The sequence below is a fragment of the Neophocaena asiaeorientalis genome, unplaced genomic scaffold (assembly GCF_003031525.2).
Source record: "Neophocaena asiaeorientalis asiaeorientalis breed wild unplaced genomic scaffold, Neophocaena_asiaeorientalis_V1.1 scaffold60, whole genome shotgun sequence".
NCBI classification, from domain to species: domain Eukaryota; kingdom Metazoa; phylum Chordata; class Mammalia; order Artiodactyla; family Phocoenidae; genus Neophocaena; species Neophocaena asiaeorientalis.
The window spans coordinates 74,872-94,220 of record NW_020173721.1 but is presented as its reverse complement, the minus strand read 5'-3'; the positions used below and the strand labels follow the sequence as shown (position 1 = coordinate 94,220).

Below are 19,349 nucleotides of genomic sequence, written 5' to 3'. Positions count from 1 at the left end.
CTCTTTGTGGTTTGAGACCCTCATGTTTTCAAGCATCCTCTTGTGTTCAAGAATAGGAGGGTGGCTCTCTTTGCAACTCCTGAGTGGTACCTTAAAGTGTCAGTGAATTTCCAGGTGCCCAGTTGACTTATGGATACCTTTTAGTAATACACCACTTTAACCCTCATACTCATCTTTATTCACATTATCTTTCTCTAAACATTCTGTAATACTTATCCAATTGTATTACTGTTACCGAACACGAGTTTGTGTGCCCGACACACAGTGAGGCCAAACCAAAACATCGGGGTTTGGAGCAGAGAAAGTTTTATTGCAGGGCCATGCAAAGAGACGGGTGGTTTGTGCTCCCAAAAAACCCGAAAGGGTTTCTGCAAAGCATTTTTAAAGGCAAGGTGAGGGAGAGGCGTGGTTGGTTGCTGCAGACTTCTTGGTGTAGGAATCCTTTGTTCTTGCAGCTGTACACAGTAGGTCAGGTCAGGATGTTCCTGTAAACCTTCAGCAAGACAGATGTTACTCTGTGTTCTGCAACTTTTTCTCTCTATATGAATGGAAAAGTGTTACACCCTTAAAGGTCAGAGTCTTGGAAATGGGCTATCCTGTGTATTTTAAGGCTCTAGGCAACATTCTTAACTGGTAGCAAAGGCAATGGAATACAATGGTTAAAATATAAGAAACAGATCCAATACGGAGTCAGATTTGTTCTACCATTTGCCGTCTGTCTGTGAATGACACAGTCTCACCAGGCCATACACTGTTCATCCATCTGTAATCTTCAGCAGCGAGCACAAATCAGTTGGTTTCTCAATAGTTTTTTCTTGGAATAGTCCCAGACCCTCTGACTTACAGTTTTGCTTTTCCCATTACTATTTAACTTCTCACGTGTGTATCCTGTCTTTGCTCCAGTATGATTCCAGAAGAGTTAAGAATTGGTTAAGAAAGTTCCATTCTTTATGATGATGACTTATGGGTACGACCATATAGAGATTCGTAAACCATGTTTTAAATCTGAACGAGTAAGGATTTTCTAATTATGAGTTAGGATTTGCTTCATCTACAAAGTGATAAAAATACAAAAATAATGATTTAAACAGAGGAGCAGTTTAGTTCTCTATCACGTGCAAGTCTTACTGGAGTGGTCCTGGTGGTGGTAGCAGCCACAGGGTCAGAGACCCAGGCTCTTTTCTTGTTTCCCCCACCTTGTATGACCTTGACCTCGTGATGTAAGATAGTATCATCCATGTTTCCAGCAGCAGTTTAGATGAAAGGATTAAAAATGAGAGCAGGGGTTCACATTCCCAGAAGCCGCCGTCCCACGTTTTTGGTTCACCTCCGTGGTGGACACTGGTCACATAGCTCTCCTACCACTGGGGAGGCCTGAAGGTTTTGTTTTAATTCTGGGCAGTCACACACCCACCTAAAATCTTATTACTATAGAAGAAATGGGTAAAGGATATTGGGGGAACATCTAGCCATCTCTACCATGTAATTTTTTAAACTTAATTTTTATTGGAGTATAGTTGCTTTACAATGCTGTGTTAGTTTCTGCTATACAGCAAAGTGAATCAGTTACGTATATCCCCTTTTTTTTAGATTTCCTTCCCATTTAGGTCACCATAGAGCACTGAGTAGAGTTCCCTGTGCTATACAGTCGGTTCTCATTAGTTATCTATTTTATACATAATAGTGTATATATGTCAATCCCAATCTCCCAATCCACCCTACCCCACCCTTCTCCTCTTGGTATCCTTAAGTTTGTTCTCTACATCTGTGTCTCTATTTCCGCTTTGCAAGTAAGTTCATCTGTACCATTTTTCTAGATTCCACGTATAAGTGATATTATACATTTGTTTTTCTCCTTCTGACTTACTTCACTCTGTATGACAGTCTCTAGGTCTGTCCACGTCTCTGCAAATGGCACTATTTTGTTCCTTTTTGTGGCTGAGTAATATTCCATTGTATATATGTACCACATCTTCTTTATCCATTCCCCTGTTTGATGGGCATTTAGGCTGCTTCCATGACCTGGCTATTGTAAATAGTGCTGCAATGAACATTGGGGTGCATGTATCCTTTTTCAATTATGGTTTTCTCCAGGTATATGCCCAGTAGTGGGATTGCTGGGTCGTATGGTAGTTCTATTGTTAGTTTTTTAAGGAACCTCCATACTGTTCTCCATAGTGGCTGTACCAATTCACATTCCCACCAACAGTGCAAGAGGGTTCCCTTTTCTCCACACCCTCTCCGGCATTTGTTTCTAGATTTTTTGGTGGTGGCTATTCTGGAGACTGGTGTGAGGTGATACTTCATTGTAGTTTTGATTTGCATTTCTCTAATAATAAGTGATGTTGAGCATCTTTTCTTGTGCATTTTGGCCATTTGTATGTCTTCTTTGGAGAAATGTCTATTTAGATTTTCCCATTTTTTGATTGGGTTATTTGTTTTTTTGATATTGAGCTGCATGAGCTGTTTATATATTTTAAAGATTAATCCCTTGTCAGTTGCTTCATTTGGAAATATTTTCTCCCTTTCTAAGGGTTGTCTTTCCATCTTGTTTATGGTGTCCTTTGCTGTGCAAAAACTTTTAAGTTTAATTAGGTCACATTTGTTTATTTTTGTTTTAATTTCCATTACTCTAGGAGGTGGATCAAAAAAAGATCTTGCTGTGATTTATGTCAAAGAGTGTTCTGCCTATGTTTTCCTCTAAGAGTTTTATAGTGTCTGGCCTTACATTTAGGTCTGTAATCCATCTGGAGTTTATTTTTGTGTATGGTGTTAGGGAGTGTTCTAATTTCATTCTTTTACATGTAGCTGTCCAGTTTTCCCAGCACCACTTAGTGAAGAGACTGTCTTTTCTCCATTGTATATTCTTGCCTCCTTTGTCATAGATTAGGTGACCATAGGTGTGTGGGTTTAGCTCTGTACTTTCTACCCGGTTCCATTGACCTGTATTTCTGTTTTGTCTGCCATGTAATTTTTAAAGGAATTGTGTGAGTAATCAAATTAGTGATGTCTCGTCCTCACCGTGACCTTCAGGTCTGCTCATTTAAATGATTGTGTACTTCAAAACATATCTTAGTTTCATTCCAATTCTAAAGTAAGGTGTTATTTAAGAATTTTTTTTTTATGTTTAGTTTGGGTTTTTCCCCCTCCATTGATCTCTGTGACCTGCTCTTCTTTCCCCTCCCTTTTAGTCGTTAATCTCCAACCAGAGACACATATTTAAAGATATATTCTGCATAAATCTTTTACATCAAAAATCACAATGTCAAATCTAGTCCTGCTGTTATTTTCCAAGAACATCCTTAGTTAGTTGTTTTTAAATGACGACGCTAACTAGGCAACCCAGTAATCTTCCTCTGAAACCTTTTCTGCCTGCTCATCTATTTAACACATATTTCTTGCCCACTTACTGTGAGCCAGGCGGTGTGCAAAGCACAGGGTTTAGAATGCACATGGTTCCAGCCGAGGGAAGTCAGATGAACAATCGGGGGAGTTCATTGCACCTGTGATTAAGTGTGGTGAAGTGTGCAGGATGCAAGGAGAGTTGAGTACCTGGGAGCTGACCCCGTGTAGGGTCCAGCGAGTATTTGCTGAAGGACCTGCCAGGGGTGGAGCGGCGGGGGAGGTGGCGTTCCAGGCCGAGGAACCACAGCAGGCAGATGAGCAGGGTCTGTGATGGAGCTGCTGGGAAAGGCAGGGCCAGATCGCAGATGCCTCATAAGCCACCAGAAGCATTCTTGGCTTCCAGCTGGAGCAGAGCAACGCAGCGCACAGGTTACATGGGAGGCGTGTGAACTGCAGTTTCCTGCTGGACGCTCTCATCACACTGCACCCAGTTCAGGGGGCACCCCTTCTGTGAAGCTTTTCACAAGAGGCCACAACCAGAGCCCACGTCCGGTATCTGTGCACGTGGCCCTCTATTCACGTTCCCCCAATCGTGGGACTCTGTGGTACGTCTGTGTGACCCTCCCTGGACGTGCGCTCCCTTGGGTGGACTCTAGCTGCTGCCTCTCCTCTTACACGGCAGCAGCAGCAGGGTTTTTATTACTGTCATCTGTGCATCTGCATCCCTCCTGGCCCCCTAGTACCCAGCACAGTGCAGAGTGAATGTGTGCCCGTTCATTCAGGATTGAATTCTTTATAAATGCCCAGTGTGTCTCCTTTCTTACACTCAAGGAGATGCTGTCATCTGTGTAATCCCTCTTTTTTTTTTAATTTTTAAAATTTATTTATTTATGGCTGCATTGGGTCTTCATTGCTGCGCATGGGCTTTCTCTAGTTGCGGTGCGTGGGCTTCTCATTGTGGTGCCTTCTCATTGCAGAGCACAGGCTCTAGGCATGCAGGCTTCAGTAGTTGTGGCACACGGGCTTAGTTGCTCCGTGGCATGTGGGATCTTCCTGGGCCAAGGCTCGAACCCATGTCCCCTGCATTGGCAGGTGGATTCTTAACCACTGTGCCACCAGGGAAGTCCCATCCCTCATTTCTTGATCTTTTTTGACACTTCTTTTTTTTTTTTTTCCGTACGCGGGCCTCTCACTGTTGTGGCCTCTCCCGTTGCGGAGCACAGGCTCCGGACACGCAGGCTCAGTGGCCATGGCTCACGGGCCCAGCCGCTCCGTGGCATGTGGGATCTTCCCAGACCGGGACACGAACCCGCATCCCCTGCATCGGCAGGCGGACTCTCAACCACCGTACCACCAGCGAAGCCCTTGACACTTCTTGATTGTCAGATGTGTTTTCTCTTTTTTTAACTTTTTATTTTATATTGGAGTACAGTTGATAAAGAATGTTGTGTTAGTTTCAGGTGTACAGCAAAGGGATTCCGTTATACATAAACATGTATCTATTCTTTTTCAAATTCTTTTGCCAATTAGGTTGTTAGAGAATACTAAGGAGAGTTCCCTGTGCTATACAGTATGTCCTCATTGGTTACCCATTTTAGATATAGGAGTGTGTACATGTCAATCCCAAACTCCCTAAATATCCCTCCCCGTCTCGGTTCATCCTTGTTTCTGCAAATGGCATTATTTCATTCTTTGATGGCTAATATTCCATGGTGTATATGGACCACAGCTTCCTTATCCATTCATCTGTCGGTGGGCATTTAGGTGGCTTCCATGCCTTGGCTATTGTAAGCAGTGCTGCCGTGAACATTGGGGTACACGTATTTTTCCAGTTTTCCTCTCACTTTTGACAGATCCTTGAGCAGAGTTCTCTTAGATCTTGTGAGCCGTCAACAGAAATATTCCCAGTGTTCAGCTCTTTATGCAGCAGATGTGTGCTGAGCTGTGGTGTGGTCCATACTGGGAACTTGCAGCTGTGAACAGTAGTGCCTTCCTGGAGGGCACAATTCAGTGGAGGGAAACAGGGCTTAGACCAGTGCCTGTGAATTAGGTGGGGGCGGGGGGCAGTGCCATGAAGAAACCTGAAGTAGCATAAAGAGAAAGCTTGGTGGGAAAGAGCCTTTCTTTTAGCGTCTTGCTTTCTGCCTTTGCTCTGGAATGTTCTGCCTCAAGCATGTTATCAGTTAAATTGTGTAGGGTCCAGTACCTCTCTGAGAGGTAAATCAGGACAGCCACAAGCAGAACTTAAGAGGTTTGTGTTTTGTTTCTGCTTTGTTTTGTTTTTAAAGGGAGGCAATGAAAAAAAATTCTTTCAAACTTGTATGTTTAAGTGACTCTATAGATATTTGTTCTTGGCTGGTAACCCATAATAACTTTTTTACCCTGCTTTATTTGAAGGCTCTTGAGATCTGTCAACAGAGAAACTTTGTAGAAGAGACAGTTTATCTTCTGAGTAAGTAGCTTTTGTTCATTTTGGTCCCCATAAACTAAGGAATGGGGTGACAATGTGATGTAAGGTGTGTAAGAATGGACATAGGTTTTAGACCAAAGTAACACAGAGGTTAGAGCCTGATTTGTATAAGAAATTGAATATTTAGTAAAGGAGACTTCACAGCTCAGTAGAGAAGGTAGCATCATTTAATAAATGCTACTGAGATAACAATTAGAATTGTGTAATAAATGACCAAAACTGTATCAGTTCACACCTTCCAATATAAATCACAATAAATTGTAGATGGGTTGAGAAGCTGTTTTTCTTTTTTCCAATTATCCTAAGAAGGAAGTCAGAATCTGACAGACCTTGATTCAGATTCCAGATCTGCCATTTAGTAGCCGTATGACCTTGGCAAGGCACTAACATTTCTATGTCCTCTTTTATAAAATAGAAATATTAGTAGAGCATACCTCATAAGATTATAGTGACGATTACATGAAATAATTCATGTGAAGTGCTTAAGTGAGTACTCACGACAAAGTAAACGCCCAGTGAGCAGGAAATACTGATTTTACTGAGTGACAGATGTCACATAAGGAAATGTTTTTTGTCATAGCCATCAAACTATGTAAACAAATGAAGAGATATGTGATTTCCCTTAAAATGTTTTATTACATTATCCTAAGTGTATTTCTCACGTTTTGCTAGGCCGAATGGGTAACAGCCGAAGTGCCCTGAAGATGATCATGGAGGAATTACATGACGTTGATAAAGCGATTGACTTTGCCAAGGAACAGGATGACGGGGAACTCTGGGAAGATCTGATTTTATATTCCATCGACAAACCACGTAAGCAGAAAAGCCATCTGCAATCGCAACCTCTTTCTCTCCGTTTAGCCAGTTGTGTCTAGAGTAGGAATCATCTCAAGATGCACTGAGTTAAAAATACGGTGAAGTATCTATAGTAAAAATAGGCCAGGTACATAGTAATGATTTCCAGTACTCTTCCTGTGCAGGGAAGCCTGGAGCCTCATCACTTCGTATTAGCTGAACTTGATAAAGAACACTTGGTTGAAGCATATTTCTACCTACTGCACCCAAATGGAATAGAAGATTTTGGTTTTGTTTGTACACAGGGGGGCATTTATTTTGAAAGTTTATAGTCTAGCCCTTATCGAGTCTCTTTATGGAAACCCATAACCGTTACTGGACGTTGACCACATATGGAGGTTTGCTACTGTAGCATTGAGCCTCTCTTTCCTGCCCTGTTCTATCAGTGCAGCACCAGGAGTGTATACCTGCTGCCTCTCCTTGACCATCTGCCTTGGGTCTCCCATTTTGGAAGGAAACAAAGGCAGTCACCTAACAGTAACGCAAGTCCTCTTTTAAAGATATAATTCAGAAACTAGCAGTCATGGTTTAAAATCTTTCCCCTTCCCTTTTTTAGTTTTTGGTCGGAAGGCTTATCTGTTTCGAGATATTCAAGTTCTAGAAACCACTGTTACGATTGTTTTTTAAATTGAGATTCAAGAGGGGGTGTTATTCAAGTCCATTTCAGATTAAGGTAGCTACATGCACATATAGCTTGAAGAATCTAGTCTAGCATGATAGAGTGGTGGTCTAAGGATCTTAAAGGAGGCAAAGTTGGGGTAACGAAACACACGGTGAACCTGGGCCTGCCCTGGGTTTGAATTGGGGTTCAAAAATCACTAGCTGTGTGTCCCTGGATGAATTCATTCATCACCCCACTTTCCTTTTCTGGAAAATGGGAACAAATAGCATTCCTACCTTGGCAGAATAGGAGAAAAGTGTGTGATAGCTGAGCCATAGTAGATTCTCAAATACTAGTTGCCCCCCTTTGACATTACACACTGTGTTCTGAAGTAATCATTTGTTCTCCATCTCATTTTTTTTTTTAATCCCTGCTCATTTAGCTTCTCCTTCAAGGAAGGTAAAGGAAGATTAGTTCCTAGGAGGATTTAACAATTCAAATGCTTTTTAACACTTAAAGGAAATAACTTTTGCTCTGAGTTACTTCCGACCTAAAATTGCATTAGCTACACTGCTTATATGTTGTTTTGCGCGGTGTTCTTGTAGCCTTTATCACCGGCTTGCTAAACAACATCGGCACGCACGTTGACCCAATTCTACTGATTCACCGTATTAAGGAAGGAATGGAGATTCCTAATTTGAGAGACTCCTTGGTTAAAATTCTGCAAGACTACAATCTGCAAGTAAGTATCTTTTCTTGGACAAAGGAGCATGCTGAGTGAGTTGACTGACTACTGGATAAACATTTCTAGGTCTTATTTTGGACATCAGTTCAATTCGATAGTCACATTTTACTTAGGCCCAGACATTTGGAATACCATTCAAACAGAGAAATGAGAAATACCGCCCTTGGAGGAAGCCATTGGTATTTCTTAACTATCCCCAGATTTACTCTTCTTGATAAGCAGGCATTCTTACATTTATGGGATAAATATAGCATGGCATTGGGGAAGGTGCAGGAGGAGTTACGGTGGCTACTAGATCAGACCACCCAAACCACTCTTAAGTAGAATGAGCATTGTGTCCATTTGGAGAAATGAAAACACAATTTTTTTTCCAAATAGTTTGATCATTTCCTTGAAGCCACTCAGTAACCTCTTGCCTGAAAGATGTTAAAATAACAGAATTTTATTTTACTTTTTGTCTGTTTTCTAGAGTATTACAAGCTTACTATCTGCAGTAGTTCAGAATTTGTGATCAGAGCCATGGAACTTATTATCTTCTTATAAATAATTAATATGCTAATCACAAAGCATCCCTATCTTCCTTAAAAAGCCGCTAACAGTGACTGTATTTCGGAATGCCGGTAGCTTCCAGAGACCATGAAACTATGTAAAGCCCATTTCTTGAAAAATTCAGACTGTTCTTTCTCTAGCTCGTTTGAAAATGAGTTTTTGGTAGAATGTGGATGAAATGGCTTTCCTGGAAACATTGAGATTTTGCAGGCAGAGCCGAAAGACAAGGTCGTGGGCACAGAAGTGGTCTCCAGGGTAGGAAAGGAGGAGCATGTGATGATGACTTGTGGGCTTGTGATCACTGTGAAGGGTGCAGAGCCGGGGGGCTGCCCGCTGAACTCGGGGTGGTGGCCTCAAGGAAGAGACTTGGGTGAAAAGGAAAATGAGGAAGATAAATGGCATCAAAAAGAGTAGTCCGAGCTGTAAAAGAATGAGAGTGCTGGAAGGCCAGGATCTTGTGGCCAGGGAGGAGGATACTGTTACGTGAAAATCTCCAAAGGAGTCGTTGTGAAGATGTTCAGAAAGTGTGGTGAAGGGAGAGGTCCGGTGGAATTAGTCAAGAAACCATGAGGGCAGTTGTTGTCCAGGGTCCAGCTTCCTCCTTGAACTGGGAGGTTAACCCTGCAGCCCACAGGTGACTGTGGTCTTACTGGGTAACACAGCTTTAAAGAGGAGGTCTTCCTGAGGGTGGAAAGTGACAAAACAGGGAGCCTTGGCTTAGGAGGCTTTTGGGAAATTGGGGGTCATGGGAAAGAAATGGGTGTTTGGTTTTGGCAAGTAGGTTGACGATCTGCTCTACAAAAATCTTCCAGATGAACAGGTATTTATCTATGGTGGAATTCGGAGGCTTGCAGGTGAGGTGAGCCAGGGGAAGGTTACTGCAGGAAGGATGAGGAAGGCCAGGAAGGAAGGAGAAATGTAGGAATGGGTTAATGGATAGGAGAGGTGACATGAAGAGCTGTGCTTTGTGCAGCACCCGAAGGATACAGAAGAGCCATCCAGGCAGGAAATGATACACTTCATTCTGAAGCATGCATTGGCTTTGGGGAAAGCAGTTCCAGTGTCAGACCTCGTAAAGCTCGGGGCATGAGTGAGCTCGATAATGATGTGTATCTCCTCAGTACTCGCCACCCCTGGGTCTGCCTGGATATGCTCCAAGTTGCAAATTCCAGTTTGTTGGGAAGTCATTTAAGTGTCTCTGAACAAATCTACCCCCAGGAAGGTGACAGCATAATTCCCCCTCCTGTCCTTCAGCTCTACTGTGTGAAGCCTAGCCTCTAGGTTGAAAAATGTGCCTACAAAAACACCTAATAGATCCCTCCTCCTAGGTTCTTTCTGGAGAACCAAGCTCAGGGGCACCACGGAGTCTCGCTGCTCATTAATGTTTTATCAATGTACCTGCATAGTTCTGAGTCAGCCGGGAATAAAAATAACATTATTATTAGGTGCACAGTGAATTCTGTATAAAAAATTAGCCACTAAACAGCTGCTAAATCAATATTTTATCCTCTTAACTTTTAAATGTAATGAGAGCTTTTCCTTAAGATGTGTAAGTGTGCAGTTGGTGGTGTGTTAAGGAGGCTGGGAGTTACTTTGCCAGTGAGTCCGAGGAGTGGTGGCAGCCTGTAAATCCCCGACGGGGCTGGGGTGGGGAGTCTACTGTGGCCCTCAGACATCTTGCTGGAGGATGCAGAGAGAAAATGCTCTACTGGGGGGCAGGTTGTTCAAAGAATCCCAGGAGGTACTTCCTACTTATACATGAAGAAAGAATTTCGAATAGGTGACCTTTTTTATTAATAGAAAACTTTTTTTCTTTCTCTAGAAATCATTGTAAAAATAAATCTATTTATAGAGCATTTTGAAGCTTCCAGAAAGGTTTCACATTCATTTAAAAAATTTTTTATTCTGTCTAGTGTCTTCATTTGTTTCATAAAACTACAGTCGAGTTTCACATGTTTTAATGGGATAAAAAATTCCCAAGATTTTGCAGGTCCATGAATTTGCAAGGATCTGGATCCTGCTGTTCATGAGAGCAGGGCAGTGAGGGGGAATGACCGTGGGGGACATTAAGAACCATTCAGTAAACGAAGGAATCTAAATGTTAGGGAAAGGTTATCACAGGGCTTCTCAGCACCTTTTTTGGTTTTGCTAATTTGCATTCGGAATCCAAGGGTCAGATTTACAGTCAAGTAGACAGCATTTTAAAACTTATTTGGCCACTGAAAATGCTTTGGGAGATGACTCCTTAGTGAATTGCTAACTGGAAAGAGAAGGTACAGAGAAAGGTGGGGGAAAAAATTTCTTCTGGTTGTAAATTTCATGTTTTCTAAAATGCAACAACTTTTCTCAGTTGAAGTTTAGCATGAGGCATGTTAGATGTCTGTGACATCATTAAAGTTAAGGAAAAACCAACCACATTATCAGTGTTTCAACTGTTTAACTTATTTTCATATTTTTATACCTTGTTAGTACAATGCTTCCACAAAATTTAAAAGCTTCAGCGACGTAAGAAGGATAAAAGTACCCCTTATCATACTTCATAGACCTAAAATGTTTCTAGGTCTGATTTCAAGGACGAAGGGCACTTGTTTTGATATAAATTGTTTATGAAACAATATGATAGAAATATTTCTATTTTTACACGAAACTGACAATTTCCAAATTATTTTCATGCTGTTTCATATTTGTAAGACATCTTATTTATAAATTTAGCATTTATTTATTGTATTTATTTAGCATTTATATCCACTTCCATTGCTTTTTTTTTCTTTCCTCTTAAGAGTTCCAAACACTTCTCTTTTGACAGTCTTATTTGACAGTCATTTTCAGTAATGATCCTTAAGGAACTGTCATCTCCATTTTACATGTAAGAAGACTGAGTCTCAAAAAGTTTTGACTCGCCAGCCTGGGAAGGTGAGGAACTGGGTTTGAACTCAGATACTCTGACTAAATGTTTTTCTCACTAGTTGTCCCACTGGTCTCTGGAGATTAATTCAGTGTACTGGCAGGTTACAACACAGGAATATATAGGATTGTCTTGGAAGATGAACAGGCAACCTGTTGTCTTTAAAGAGCCGTGGACATGGTATTTGCAGACGTGGACTCTAGTCCCGGCTTTGCCATTAACAAGCCGGTTGAGCTGTGGGGAGGGCACATAAGCTCTCTGGGTGTCCATTTCCCCATTAGATTAAATCAGTATTTGTTAAGCCTGGCTGCACACCAGAACTATCTGAATGCTTTTCTTAAATTACCAAGTTTCAGGTACCACCCCAGATCCTCTGGAGAGGATTAGGGACTAGGTCTTTAGACCACCTTGGTGTTTCTTATACACTCAGCCGGGAACTGGGCTATGCATTGACATTTAGGAGCTTCTAGACTAGATGGTCTCTGGAAGTATTTCTCTCTCTCTCAAGTTCTCAGTCGGTCCTTTCGTAAGCAAGCCTTTATAGAGCGAATGCAGCTGTGTAGTCTTAACGATATTCCCATGGAACTCATCCGTAATACTTATTTTGGAATCTGTAATAAAGTAGCTTAGATTTTTCAGCATAAGCTTTTTAAGTTATAGGTTTGATTGTTTATAAACACATTTATTTAAATATTTGCGTGCCTACTGTGTTAGATCCTGTGCTGGGTAGGACCTTACAGGGCTTCCATGTGTTGTCTCAGGGACCAGGAGATGAGCAGAACGCAGCTCGAGTAGCTCATGATCTGAATGAATATTTCTAGGAGAAGCAAAAAGCTTTAACACTTACGTTTCGTTAAACTTCACACATGTACATGAACACACACACAGGTAAACTGACTCCAGACATCTGTTCTTTTCCCATATTTACATTTGCTACAAACTCCAGGTGCCTTTATCATTGCCCCATAGGTCTCTACTTTGAAATCTAGACACAAATGAATTAATGGGAAATAGCGACTTCTTTCCTATCTGCCTTTTTGGGGGGCCCACATGGGTTTCTTTTCGACCCCCAGTGCATAAGCCCTTAATTTCTTCTAAGAAAGTGAGTTTTTAAATTTATATATCCCCAAAATAAACTTTTAAGATAAAATCTATTTTTTTTCCTTTAAAATTATTTCAGTTTGGCTTCATCACAGCTTTTAGGTGACATGGGTAGCCTATGACAACCAACTGTAGCTTCTTTAGTCAATTCGGTACATGCCTACTTTGTACTATTGTAAATTTCAATGTGATTGCATTTATAATTCTGTTTTGAACTCCAGCTTGAGGCCTTAGAGTCTTTGTCTTTTCCTTCTTATTTCTCTGCAATTCATCACCTTTGATAATAATCCCAACAAAAAGCAAAGCTTTTTCAAGTAGAATTTAAATCCCATTGCACTGTGGCCTAAATGATGGATCAGAAATTAGGTACAATGGTTTCTAGGTCTAGCTCTGGTATCTTACTGGGGGCTTGTAAAACCAGGTAACTATCTCACGTGCAATGCCGATGATAAGCACTACAGTATGAACGAGGCAATGTCAGCAAAAAGTTCAACATTTCAAAGAATCTTTTAAAATAGAAATCTCAGAGGCTTGGCAGTCTTGTATGGCATTTTTCCCACAGCAGCTGTTTTTAATGAACCATAATAACTTCGCTGAGGTACAGTCCTTTTATTGCTTTATAAGATGTGAGTCTGGTGCTTTGCTTTTGCTTGGAATTATTATCAATGATGATGAACTGCAGAGAAATAAGGAAAAAGAGGGGGAGTCTTGTGTTAGTTTTCAACAGATATGTTCTTATTTAATCTTATAATAGAACAAGGTATGCTTGTAATGATTACAGAAGCTACAACTGATTGCCATGAAAACGATGCAAAAGAAAAGGTAATATTAAACACAGAATTTAGAAAAACTGAGAACTACGGAGGGAAACAATGTAATGTTAAGGAAACTAGAGTGGCTGAGAAGGATATAGGAATTAGTAACATACAGAGCTCTACTTGTGTATTTTCCCTTCTCCTGGCTATGTGCCTCTGAATACTAAAGGTTTTCCTAGAAAATACTTTCTGTGGGCGGACAGATTGCGCCTATTTAGAAAAATGTAATCCTGGTGAAGAAATGGTTCCTTCTTAGTTGTTGGTGTTGTTTTTTCTTCCCTGTTTTCTTTAAGTTTGCAGACACCATGGCTTCCGTCTAGACTGCCAGGCCCACCATTCCATGGGCCTTAAAGACCCACTCAGGGTCATAGCCAGCTCTTTTTGAAGCATTTTGCTGTGATTGTGACATTAAAGTTTTTATTTTAGTATTAGAGGCTGGGCAGCTAGATACATTTGCTTATAAATTTTCTTAAAGTTTACCAGCATTAGTATTTGTTATTTTTCTCTTCTTCCTGTATGCTTTCGTGACATCTGTTACAGTTTTAATGTCTTTTTAAAATGAATCTGAAAATTTCAATTTCTAGCAGCATTTTAAAGAATAAAACTTAATAGGCAGTGTCTCAATTAATGTGGAAACAGTAAAATCATGTAGTTTCCTGCTCATCAGCTTTAGAAATGGTGGGTATAGAACTCTGGACATCTGTTTCCTTGGCTCATGTAGTTAGGCGAGAAACCGTCTGGGTGCATTCACCCAATACCTGTGCTCCTCGGGATTTGCGAGGAGGACATGTTATCATAGCCGATTGGGGATGGAGGACCACAGCTGACCGCTTCCAGTTCCCTTCCCTGGTGGCATGAATTGAAAGCATGTGAAAGCAGAATGTCCACGTAGGTTTTAGAGTTGAGAGTGACTTTGGTGTGAAGAAAGTCAGGATGCAGCTCTGCCTTTGCCGTGACCCAGAGCTGGGCAGCAGGGAGGCGGTGATGTCTTCATTGTGCGAATTTCCATGGCACCTCCACAGAGCCGCACAGAACCACGGGCACTAAGACCCACTGGGCCAGAAGAGAAAGATGTAGGCACTGCATCAGAGTCTCCCAGGCCTTGAGCATCTCCCTCTTTGAAAAGCAGCATCTGGCTTAAGCACACCTCACAACTTGCAATAAAATACCACCACCCCCCCAAAAAAAAAAAAAAAGAAAAGGGTAGAAGCTCACATTAGTGCCAGAGGAATTCGTTTGAAAGGGAAAGGGGTCACCTCTCCCTGCTGTGCTGCTGCAGGGGAGCAGTAAGTGGCCTCTCCCCCACATTTGAGTCTCTTTAAGATGGCTTTTCTTTCACAATGTGTGCATTAGATTCTGCTTCGCGAAGGCTGCAAGAAGATTCTCGTAGCTGACTCTTTGTCCTTACTAAAGAAGATGCACCGAACTCAAATGAAAGGCATTCTGGTTGATGGTGGGTAAAATTGAAAGAATCCTATTGGAACTGCTTGCCTTGCTATCAGAAAGGACAGAGCAAAGAGAAACATTGTATAATCCCAAGTGTATGTGTTTCCTTGCAGAGGAGAACATCTGTGAGTCCTGTCTTTCCCCTATTCTCCCATCAGGTAAGATGGTTGGGAGGGGAAAAAAATCCCCAAATACGTGTTAATGATGAGTGGTGTTAAAATTCTGAAGTTAGCGGATTACAACTTATAAAATTACACACCTTTGGGGATAATCCAGTTGAGAGAAGAATTGCAGCCCATGTTGCTAGTCAGTTGCATGCTGGTGCCGCCGTTCCTTAGAGCTGAGGCTCCCAAGCTCTCGAGTGGGTCGTCATCGGCCGCCAGGCTTGTGAAAACTCAGATTGCTGGTCCCATCCCCAGAGGTGCTGATTTGGTAGTGCAGGGTGGTACCTGAGAATCTGCATTTCTAACAAGTTCCCAGGTGATGTGGATGCGACTGGTTCAGGGGCCAGTCTTTGAGAACCACTGCCCTAGTATATAGAAGGAAAGAAAATGAAAACTTACCATCAACTTGTTAGATTCCTAACTAGCAGAACCGTGTTTGTGCCTGGGAAAAAATTTATAGGTAGCTTTCCCTTTCCTTTAAGCTTTCCACTGCTATATGGATCTAGGCACCCAAGTTATCTCACATTTCAATGGAAACAAATACCTTCTAATGGGAACTGTTGCTCCTTAAAAGACACGTACATTTGTTTATAGTTCTTGGTAGCTATATATCTCTTCATATAATTAAAGCATTTTATGTAAGGATCATAGGACATGAGAAGAGGAATTTCCATAATTTGAAAGTAGAAATTAAAGCATAGTTGTTGAGATGCTAAAAAATGCTTCTTGTGAGGGCTTCCCTGGTGGCGCAGTGGTTGAGAGTCGGCCTGCCGATGCAGGGGACACGGGTTCATGCCCCGGTCCGGGAAGATCCCACATGCCGCGGAGCGGCTGCGCCCGTGAGCCATGGCCGCTGAGCCTGCGCGTCCGGAGCCTGTGCTCCGCAACGGGAGAGGCCACAGCAGTGAGAGGCCCGCGTACCGCAAAAAAAATAAAAATGCTTCTTGTGTATAAATTCAGCATAGGCAAGTACTAAAAGACGTAGTTTGTGTGCCATTTACTTAGCTTTAAGGGGTTATTTAGCACAGCAGGAGCACAAGAAGTTCCCCGTAGGGTGTTTTTTAGAGGTTTGGATTTTAAGTGCTTGTGTTAAAAACTGCAGTGGGCACAGGGAAAGCAGTGAGCTTTCAGTGTTTTAACAGAAAGCAAACACGTGCACCTGCCCTGTATAGTTAGATTAAACTCCTAATTTAATCTGTTAAGGATTCAGTCTTACCGGAACCAAGCTGGCCACAGAGCACACGCAGACGAGGTGTGGTGCCCCAGCAGAAGTACAGCACAGGGCAAGGTCACAGCCTAGGATGTTAGCCCAGCTGTGCCCTGAAGTTAGTGAATGCCCTCGGCCAAGGCAGTAGGTGAACCGACAGAAAGCATTCTTACAAAGCCACGGAATCCACTTTAGTAGTGTCATGACTGTGTGTACGGGGCTGGAGGAGGGAGAGCTTTACACATACACGTCCTGATGCTGGTTTTCACAAATGCCGTTGCCTTGCCATGAAATCGTCCCCAGTATGTAGCTGTAGTAACTAAATTGGAGGCCAAGCAGGTGACCTGGGACCCCCATAGCAACAGGACTGTCATACCTGCCCTGCGTTCAGCCATGCTGCCCTGCAGGGATGCGTTCATCAATCACCATCCCCCCAAGGCAGCTTACTGCTGCAAAGTGAAACTTCTACTAGTGCACTGAGCTCTTCTCTCTTTCCTGCCCTCTCCCCCAGACGCAGCTAAGCCCTTCAGCGTGGTGGTCTTCCACTGCCGCCATATGTTCCACAAGGAGTGCCTGCCTATGACCAGCATGGTAAGTTGGCTGCTTGGCCACCAGTAACTCGAGAGAAATCGGTGCAGCCAGAGGGATGTGCTTAAAATAACCCCTGTCCATGTCTCAGTTATAATATAGTTTACGTCACATCAGAAAAAGCAATGTACCTACTTCTCAAATGTAAAACTGCTTAGTATACGATACTAAACATTATAAAAGCATACTCCTGTAAGTAAATTTGTTGAGATGAAATTGATGACAGTTGAGCTTTAGAAATGAGCTACAGCGAAGAACCATTTTCTATAACTTTCTCACCCTGATTTCTGTATCACGACACTGCTATTTTTTCAGTGTCAGGTCGGTTCCCCCAGGTCCCCTTGGGTCACGTTAGACTTGTCTTGCTGTGGGGTGTCTTTTGAGTCCAAGAATAACAGCTGGTCTAGACAGGATCCTGTGTGAACCAGCAGTAACCTCCAGAAAGAGGAGCAGTGTTTCATCACCTGGTCCCTGTTCCCCCACCAGTGCTCCCATAGTATTTCTGAATATGAGTAGAAAGGGTTGATCTTTTAAAATCTGCATTTTTAGAGCTCTCCTGTGCAGTTCTGTAACATCTGCAGTGCGAAGCACCGGGGACCAGGAAGTGCCATTCTGGAGATGAAGAAATAGCCCAGCTCTGTTTGTCAGCCTCTGCCTCTTCTCGCCGCTCTCTGAAGACCATTTTTGCAGCAACAGAAGCTTTTGTTGACACCACCGCTGTTAGGAGATTTGTACAGGTTTATTTCATGCTTAAGAAAAGCTTCTTCATCTTCTCCCATTTACTAGATGTTTCTCTTTGCAGTTGATAAAGTTAGGGTTTTCCTTGTCCATGCCTTGATGGGGGTTCACAGTCAATATTTCATCATTTATTTGTTTGACTCATTATTTAGGAATGGAAACCTAAGTCTTGTAGTTGGAAGTGACTTTTTTTAGGTGCTAGTAAAACCGTCCAGCCGTAATGTGGACTGCTGAGAGCTGTCCCTGGCTGGCCGAGTGCATCATCACTGTGGCCATCCAGCAGCTCCTTGGACCTTGTTTCCATATGCTCTGCCAGCAACAACTCTCAAATTCTGGGTTTGGCTTTTTTTTTCATATGTCATCCACTGTTATCTTCTTAATAGGCACTGAATGATACATGGTGCCTGTTGTCACTGACTCAGTGATGTCTGGGAATAACAAGCCGTCTGATGCTCTGCAGTTTTATGTTGACTAATGACACGTTCTCCTTGTCTCGATGACCAGCAGTGTCTGGCCCTGGCAGGCATTCCGTGTTTGTTGATTGAATAAACATTAGCACTCCCCACTGTGAAAGACTCACTTTTCCTGGGTTGCACAACTTTAATCAAGCATTCTGACACCCTCTAAGGAAGGCAAGAGAGTTTCCAGCACCTAGAGTGTGAGGGAGCGTGGGTAGGTTTCCCTAGCAGGGAGGAAACGAGTAACACTGTAGAATCTGAGAGGATGCTCAGGGGAAAGGGGACTGTGTGATGCCAGAGGATGGACACAACAACATCTCCTGGAGCCTCCTCTGCCCTCGTAGAATGTAGAGAGCGTGGAATAGAGGGAGAGAACTCAAACCTGTGCCCACGACTCATAGTTATTGGTTTCGTCTCCTTGCAATACGCTGCCATCCTCTAACCAGTGAAAAGCACATACTTGCTGTGCCTGCTCTCTCTGTCCCATAAAAGGGAATCAACACAGCTTTCTGCACCTGTCTTTTTGGGGAGAGGGAAGGATGCTCATGGCTACCAAGCACACCATTAAACTTGGCTCAGTCATTCCCAGGAGCATCTCATTTCATTCTCATGGGACCCCTAGGAAGAAGACATTATATCCCCAGTTTTACTGACAAAGAAACCAAAATGCAGAGATGTTATCACAGTCTCCAAGGTGACTGCCTGACTTTAGAACAGGGCTCTGTGCTAAGAAATCACATGGCCAAGTTCACAGGAAATGCACAGTACCTCTCTTCACAATGGAGTTAAAAAGAATATTGAGTAGAAGACAACAGACTTTTTCGGTCACTCTTAAATATTTAGAATTGGAAAGTCTTTGTTGTTATTGTCAGCCCTCAGAATTTCTGTATTCCAAGACTAGGGATCTCTCTGCTACGCTGCTAGTTTTTTTTAGTTTTTGTTTTTGTTTTAATGAGAGAAACTCTTCCTTCACAAAAATACCTTACAAATGAGCCCAATTTGAAACACAGCTAAAAAGCAAACCTACTTCACTTGTACTGGAGAAGAGGAATGTAGTTGCAGACTTCATATTTTGTACCCTCTCCTTAAAAAAAGCCATTCTCTGAGTGAAACTGCCAAGTTCAAAGTTATTCTGTGAAAATAGTTTTAAAGGATTTTCCACTGTTTAAGGATGTCCATAAATAAGTATGTCCGTCTTTGAGAATTTGAGATGTTCTCAATCAATTTAATTCATTTGGCTGTTCTAGTACTAAACCATGTATATTTAATATTATGAAAATGAACATTTATTGAGCAATCACTGTGTGTCAGGCGCTGTTCTACGCACCTTGCGTGCGTTATCATCATAATGATGTGAGATCG

General features: G+C 42.2%; 1 protein-coding gene across 1 annotated transcript in view; it reads left to right on the top strand.

Annotated features, from left to right (window-relative positions):
- The window catches only part of VPS41 (VPS41 subunit of HOPS complex), a 187,649-nt gene extending 168,653 nt beyond the window's left edge, over positions 1 to 18,996 (top strand). Inside the window, exons 23-29 of the mRNA XM_024750657.1 lie at positions 5,743 to 5,797; positions 6,488 to 6,628; positions 7,877 to 8,013; positions 14,740 to 14,839; positions 14,946 to 14,990; positions 16,715 to 16,794; positions 17,341 to 18,996. Coding sequence (XP_024606425.1) covers positions 5,743 to 5,797; positions 6,488 to 6,628; positions 7,877 to 8,013; positions 14,740 to 14,839; positions 14,946 to 14,990; positions 16,715 to 16,794; positions 17,341 to 17,421 — 639 coding nt within the window. The 3' untranslated portion in view covers positions 17,422 to 18,996. The remainder of the gene's footprint in view (positions 1 to 5,742; positions 5,798 to 6,487; positions 6,629 to 7,876; positions 8,014 to 14,739; positions 14,840 to 14,945; positions 14,991 to 16,714; positions 16,795 to 17,340) is intronic.
- Positions 18,997 to 19,349: the final 353 nt, after the last annotated feature.